The sequence below is a fragment of the Streptopelia decaocto genome (assembly GCF_964273445.1).
Source record: "Streptopelia decaocto genome assembly, chromosome: 4".
Lineage (NCBI taxonomy): Eukaryota > Metazoa > Chordata > Aves > Columbiformes > Columbidae > Streptopelia > Streptopelia decaocto.
In genome coordinates, this window is record NC_138658.1 from 53,628,178 (window position 1) to 53,635,755 (window position 7,578).

Below are 7,578 nucleotides of genomic sequence, written 5' to 3' on the forward strand. Positions count from 1 at the left end.
ATCTTCCAGAGCTCTATTAGTCTGAGAGGGTTAACAGGAATTAACACACAGAAAGGAGGTTTTGGGTGTTGTCAGCAAACACATTCACATACATATAAGTACTAAGGTGTTGAGCAAGGTGTGTTAATTGTGGCACTGCTTTAATGAGCTGGTAAGATGATGCTTTAGTGCAAAGTAATGCACAGACCAACCTTGGCATTCCTGTAAACAGTTTAAAATTTAAGTATTGAAGTGGATGTAAGAGTGGACAAGGGACACAGAGGGTGAACACTGGTCAATAAAATGAGCAGAGACAAAAGTCACAGCCTCCTATTTTAGCAGTCTCAAATAGCACTTGAAGTCCCATCTTGCACAAATACCCAGGGGAATGAGACACCTAGAACAGACAGGAGAACTCCTTCCTATTATTAATAGGCTCAAGAAAAAAAGAATGGAATAGAATACCTCTGACTTGGTGAGGAAGAAGTCCTGGGAATCTGGCATACTGGAGCCCTGGTGACAATAGGATAATATTCAGCAGCAGGAAATGGTAAAGAGGAAGATCAAAGTAACCATCATATTCAGTAAGCTCAAGGGTATTAGAAGTGAAAGACACAGAGAGACCTGTAGAGCCTGTGAAATGATGGCAACAGTGATCAGAAAGAGCCACAACAAAAGCGTGAGATAGGAAAACAAGCTTAAAAAAGGCAACACCATGAACAGGATGATTTCCAGAAACTGCCACCTTGTCAAAGACACTTGTATTTTTTTTTCTGGGGGAGATAAACGGTTGGTCAAGTCACAAGGTGCAGAGTTGCAGCCTTGAGAATACAGTGCTCCCTGCTAGGCTGTCTGCTCCATCCCTGCAACACTCCACCCCATCCAGCCTAAAGTCATGGCCACCACCCATTAAGATGGAGCACAGAGCGCTTAGCCAGCACCCTGATCAGGGCTGCACTCCATACTAAAAGGCAAGAACAGTCACTAGCAAAGCCATCAGCTGAGCAACATCTCAACATTGTCACAGCCTGCAGAATGAATTTGTGTATTGTTACAGAATGCAAGACAAAGATCAAAAGCACCCCTGTCCTAGAGCTCCACCAAAACAAGCTAACCCAGTATATTCAGCTTTACTAAAGGGGTGCGTTTGTCCTCAGTTAAGCTGCTTTCCCAATGATCAGTACGCTCATAAAAAACACCATGATAAAAAAAATCCACATGAAAAACCTGTCCATCACTTTTGCGACTTTCTTCCACTCGATTCCTTTGGCCCGGTTTGCTTTATGGTCTCGAACACAATTAGCGATATACTCAATGTTTTTAATCAGCATTTTGTAACAGGAACAGCACTCAACAGTCTCCCTAACATTTTCACCATGAACTCCATAGCTTTTATTCAAATTTCCATTGAGTTTCTCTTTGAAATCACAGTCATCATTCCTATTGGAAAGGTGACCCCTTATCTCTTTGTGCCTCCTCTGAAACCCATCATCCCCTTCTAACTTACATTCTTCTTCTTTCTCCCTTTTTGGACTCGTGCAATTTTCACCCACATCATAAACAAAAAAGATTTTTGACATGTAGTCCAAAATAACCACCCTGGCCCATTGTGGAACAGGCTTTGCTTCTGAGCCACAGTGATGAAGATTCATTATAATGATCGTCAATGCAGTAGAAGCTGTGATCATGGTCATAGTTGCTATGTAATATTTCCCTGGAACACAAAATAAAATAATATTTAAGATGCTAGCCTGACAAAAAAATTAAATGTGAACAATGACAATGTGACAACATAGTACTAACCGTAAGTGAAAGTGAAACAAATTTTTAACCACCCGATTCTCTATACTTAGATCATACTTCATTTACCATCTAAAAACAAATATTAAAACCACTAAAAGTAAAACATCATACTTACTACTGGCATGTCTTTATCAGATGAGTAAGTGACTACTGTATTAACATGGCAAATATTTGCAAGCCAAATCCTCTAATTTCTTGAAATACATCCATTCAGAAAACAGCTTAAAAATGTTTATCAGGAGCCTGGCTCTTTTCCTTGTGTCTGTAAAATCCCAATGTTGGTGGCTTCATGGGACACATTAGAAATGCTACTTCCTGATGTATTAACCAAAGTGGTGATAATGTTTTGTTGGAGCTATTGACACACCCCACATCAGCAGATGTCTTCACATTCACGCAGGGCAGTGAATATCCAGGCCTTGCTGGTGCCCACATCCAGTGTACTGACAGCAAGAGGCCAGGCACAGAGCTGAGGGTGACTCTACTGCCTGTTGAGATTTGTGTCTGGATTTTCTTCAGACTGTACAAACTTTAGTACAGCTAGTCCAAACAGGGACAAAGCTCATTCTGGCCAGGAACAGATAGCAGATACAGTGAAGACAAGCTGTGCCCTTCAGCTGCTGCTTTCCAGAACTGAAGTACACAGCTGACCAGGTAACCTGCTGGGGTTCGTGCCTGTGCCAGAGGCAGCTCCCAGCCTGGCTGCTGTGCCACCTCTGCAGGAAAAGCAGCTGCTGGGTCGCTGACACAAGCCTGGTGGAGTCCCAGTTTTCAAAGAGGCTGGAAAGGATGGTGAGGTCCTGGCTCCTTAGTTTAGACAGGATGATCAGAGGGTAAAGTAGGTACTCCAGTTCAGCAAGCCCATATTCTAGGCAGGAATAGTTGCTGCTGGTGTGGAAATACGTTCAGCTTTCCTATTCATTGACCAGTGGTTTGTCTCAGTTAAGCCATGCAGTTTTTCATATAAACAGTAATAACAAGAGTAAAAATAATGAGATCTGAATTATCTTAAAGTTGGAAGCCAGTGTGGAGGCAACTGTGTTCCTAGTCCTCCAGAAATACCACCAGGGCAGCCAGGCAGCCTTCTGCCCAGGGAGTGGATCAGCCAGGGGCAGGAGCTAGCTAACATATAATTTGAAACAAACATAACTTTCAAGAGCTTCAGCATACCTGTACAAATTCCACATACATTTTAAGTATTTCACTATGTTTTAAAAAACAAAACACCTTTATCTTCCCAGAAGCCACAGACTGCGTACAGTTTCCCTGACATAAAGCCCTGCTATTAATAAGTTATGTTTAAAGACAAAGCATGTAAAGCTCACCTATCAAAGGTACGTTTTCAGAGGGAGGCATGATCTCTGCAACCATCAGCTGGAACACGGTCAGAGCAAGAAGAACCGTAACACCCAGAGATACTTTTTCCCCAGAGTCTGCAGGGAGATAGAATCCTAGTGGGGCCAGGAAAGAGATCAAAATGCAAGGCAGCAACAGATTAAATATGTAGAATGAAGACTTCCTTTTCAAAATCAGTGTGAAGGTGACATCTGGATAAGGCTCAGAGCAGCAGCCGTAAGTAATGACATTCTTAACTGCTGGCATGCCATGAATCTCCCATTCCACGTCTTCTACAAAGTCAGAGAGGTCACCACTATCAAGAGAATTGATGATGTCTACCTGATTACCATTATAGGTCCAGGATCCAAATGTAAGGTTACACTGCTGGCTGTCAAAAGGAAAATAAGATACATCCACTACACATGAGCTCTTTGTGATAGCAGGTGCATCCCAAGTGATTTTTCCATCATATCTCAACACAACATTAGTATTCACTGGTTCTGAAAAGTCATCATCAGCCCTAAAAGACAGAAAAGTGACAGTCAAGATCAACAGGCAACAGCTGAACATGCGAGCCAGGGAAGGGGCAGAAGGGAAGACCCTCAATTCTGAAATAGTATTATTTATTTATACCGAATTTTATTAGGAACTTATTTTTAACTATTATTTACAGGTACTAGTGCCCATGAATGCCAAACATCAGTGCTGCTAAGTTATGTTGTATTTGTTGGCCATAACTTCTTCAAACTTGACCTCAAACAGGATAGGAATCCATTCAAAGATGAAAATAATCTGCTGGTCACTGCCTGGGAGAGCGAGCAAGGAGCGCAGCCTTTGGGTACCACCTTTTTGTGGACACACAATCTTCCAAAGCTCTTCAGCAGCCATAGCAGAAAGTACTTCAGACCACTAGGATATTCAATTCCCAGTGCAGAGAAACTCAGAACAGCTTTCGTGTGTAGCATAAGCAACTGCCAAATCCTGTCTATGGCTTCATTGCAAAATATTTAGATTATCAACAACAAATGTTAAGACAACAAAGCAACCCTTTGCTAAGGCAAAGTGAAATGATGAAAGTTCAGACTGCGTCAATTCCTCCTTCACCCCCTCCTTCTCTTACACAAATATTCAAGCTGATTTTCTCCACCCACACTCACTTGTTATATAGGACAATATCTGGTCTCCAAACCAAATTGCTTGGAATCCTGATAGAATCCAATCCATCATATTTATCTTTGTCCCATTTGAGGTACGCATCATACCAGCTTTGTCGAATCCATAAGTAAGCTGACAAAATTTGGTTCCTTTCATCCTGCATAAAAATGTAGAAATCTTTCTAGCTGAAAGTGACAAAAATAACATCTTGGATGCAGACAGCATTTGTTGTATAGCTTTAAAGCAGTGCCTGAAACAGGCCACAATACCACTTCTCAGACAGGTACCTATGCCCATACACTGTACAGGGAGCTTAGTTATGTGAACTTTCTCTTGTCCAAACCTTCTTCCCCCTGCAGCCTTGCTAGCTTTTATCATAATTGTCTAAGGCTCCCAGTACCTTTAAGAATCTCCTTTTGTGAGCTTCAGAATACCAAACAGCTAACAGATTCAGTCTAACAAATTCTCTGAAAGCTAGGCGAGGCCTTGAAGTTGAAATTCAGAAGTCACAAAAGTGATTTCCTATTCTCCTTCCAGACACATTTTCTTTTGCCTTAAAAGTATATCTGGCTGAACAAAATTTATTTAAAGTTACTGAAAGCTAAAATAGGGAGTTTATGTAGAAATTAATTGCATCTTAGAAAAAAAAAGCAGCATTTTTTATTTCTATTTAAAACTCAGCAAAAGTTGCCTGGAGGATACAATATCAGCACCTAACTACAAAAGAAGTCTTAACAATTCAGCAGCTGTAAGTTTGCAAACTTATAATGGAAGTCTTAGCTTTGCAATCAGGTAAGAATCTACCAAGAACTAGAGAACACAATCCTGGTGAGGAAGCATTACTGAAGTTGTTACAACAAAATGCAAGTTGCTTTTCCTACTCCAAGCAAATTTTTCCCCACATCTTTAGAAAAACAGAACTGTACTCTTACTCACCATGTCTTTAATTTGGGACAATGTGATCTGAAGAGTGACATTCAGTACTTTATCTGTGTCTTCCACTGGTCTCAGAGCATTTGAGTAGTCTTCAAACAGTTCATTAAACAGCATGTGAGCATATTTTCCTTTGGCTGATTCTACAACTAAATCACATAGATTTGTTCAGTACATCAGATCAAGCACTGAGCGGCAACAGAAGATATCCTCTTTCTACAGCTTCAGGTAGTATTTGCTATAATTGTCTTTATCTTTCATGCATTGTAGAATATCATTTAGTGCAGAAACAAAAGTATACCTGATGAAGCTGTTCAAATAAGGACAGCACTCACCCGTAAATTAATAGCTAACTCTAGGTTTTCACACCTGCTAAAAAAAAAAAACAACACACAACACCACACAAAACCTCTGCATCTAGATATTCCTGCCATTTTTGAAGGTAAATATCTTTACCCTTATTTTACTGATGTCTTTCATAGGCAGAGATCACTGATTTACAGTCATGTATCTGCCAAGCTAAAATTAGAAGCAAAATCTGAAGTCAAACCTGCTCCCAGGCTAATGGCTTGAGATATCTCCCTACATGTAGCACTGATGGATTCATGCTACTTTCAGAATTTACACTTTTTTCACTACCACCTGGAAAAAGTTTGAGCCACTTTTATTCACAAATTGGTAATTGCATGATGTATGAGCACATCCTTGCAGTAACACATTTTCCAGACCATATATTTGGAGATGCTTCTTACTATCCAAACTTAGTCATGAAGGACAGTTAATTAAAACTTCAGGTTTTAAACAACACTTGCTGTTCCAGACTGTTTTGTGCATCACAGTTTCTGTCGGCAGTCTTTGTATTACCTTTAGATATACTCACATATTTCTGCAAGCAAAGGGCAAGGACAGTAACGCTCACAAGACTTTCACAAACGACCACAGGCACTATATAGGAAGCGAATGCTTTTTGGAGTTGATCACTCTCTGGGCACGCACAGGGACTTCCTGGACTAGAGTTCAACACAAACTTTCCTGATTAAAAAGAAATCCTAACAAATCAAAGCTTCACAAAGACCATTTAAGTTCTGGTTGTACACAACCATTCATTTAATCTATGCATCAATGAGACAAAGTAAAATGAAATAGATGTAAGACCTCTGGAGCTCAACTGCCTAAGACACATCAGGACACCAGCTCCTATCTGAGTAAAATAAATCTCATGCATTTAGCTATCAAGCAGTATTCTCACCTTGAAGCATCACTGCTGTAAACAGCAACCAGAGAGAGATGGAAAAGGACAGGCTATTTCTCTTCATTTCTGGACCTTAAACAAAACTGTTCACTCAAGGGCACAAAAATGTTTATCACCATCCAAAACTAACAAAAAAAAAAATCAAGTTGCACAGCAATACAAAGATGCTGAGGCACTTGATGAGCTGCTAGAAGCAACTCAGTCCTCCCTCAGCCGCTGACAGAGTCCTAGAGAGATCGATGGTCTCTGTCCCTGTCACCGCCTGGAGCTCTGGCCAACCCTCCCTCCCTTTGTAACCTGAGAGCTGCCTGCTCCACAGCTAATGTGGAGAGAGACAAACACATGGGATATCAGTAGGAAAAATGTATTCCATTGCATCTTTACAACAAATGTAAGATTTCACCAATTTACAAAGAACTCTTTCACATTTCTTTGGTGGGCCGTGTCTTACTGCCTCTATGTTCACTAGTAGCTTGCTCAAAACAAGATCTGTAGAACCTGCACATCCACACACAAAAAAACCCACCACATAACCATCCACAGCCTACCTATTCCCACACTGAAAAAAACAATGTTTTCACCTACCAAACTGGTGCCACATGGTAAAGATTCAACTACACCAGTCAGAAAACACACAAACAGGAACTTCTGCTGGTGTAGACAACCCTGAGACCAACTCAGCACAGGAAATTAGAAAGAAAAATTGGACTCTGCAGATAAAATGCCATTTCCCAATACAGTGCAGTTTTTCCCAGATGAACCTGACAAGACTTTACAAAGAATTAGAGTTAGACAGCTCTTGCATTTAGCCAGAAGACTTATAGGAGAGAAATATGAATATGAAACAGTATCACACCTGGCCTCCCATCTACCCCAGTGGTCAGATCATTAGCTCTGTCTGTATTACTCATGTTGCCAAGCTAGTTTCCAAGTACTGCAGGCAATTTCTTACAAGTTTCTCACAGACAAGAGATGACTTTCTCCTTTCCATAGTCCAGTTCATCCTTCATGACACACACTACAGTCCATTTTGCCATCCTTTTAGAGCAAGTAACAGAAAACAGTCATTGAAATAGACAACCAGAAATACAGAATCAACTACCAGCAAAAAGAATTGG

General features: G+C 40.6%; 1 protein-coding gene across 1 annotated transcript; it reads right to left on the reverse strand.

The window, feature by feature from the left end:
• Positions 1-1,136: 1,136 nt before the first annotated feature.
• Positions 1,137-6,524, reverse strand: CHRNA9 (cholinergic receptor nicotinic alpha 9 subunit; the record flags this gene model as incomplete). Its single annotated transcript, XM_082051342.1, has 5 exons — positions 1,137-1,693; positions 3,108-3,640; positions 4,278-4,432; positions 5,212-5,357; positions 6,458-6,524. 5 exons carry the CDS (start codon positions 6,522-6,524, stop codon positions 1,137-1,139), a joined length of 1,458 nt encoding a protein of 485 aa, XP_081907468.1.
• Between the last annotated feature and the right edge of the window lie 1,054 nt (positions 6,525-7,578).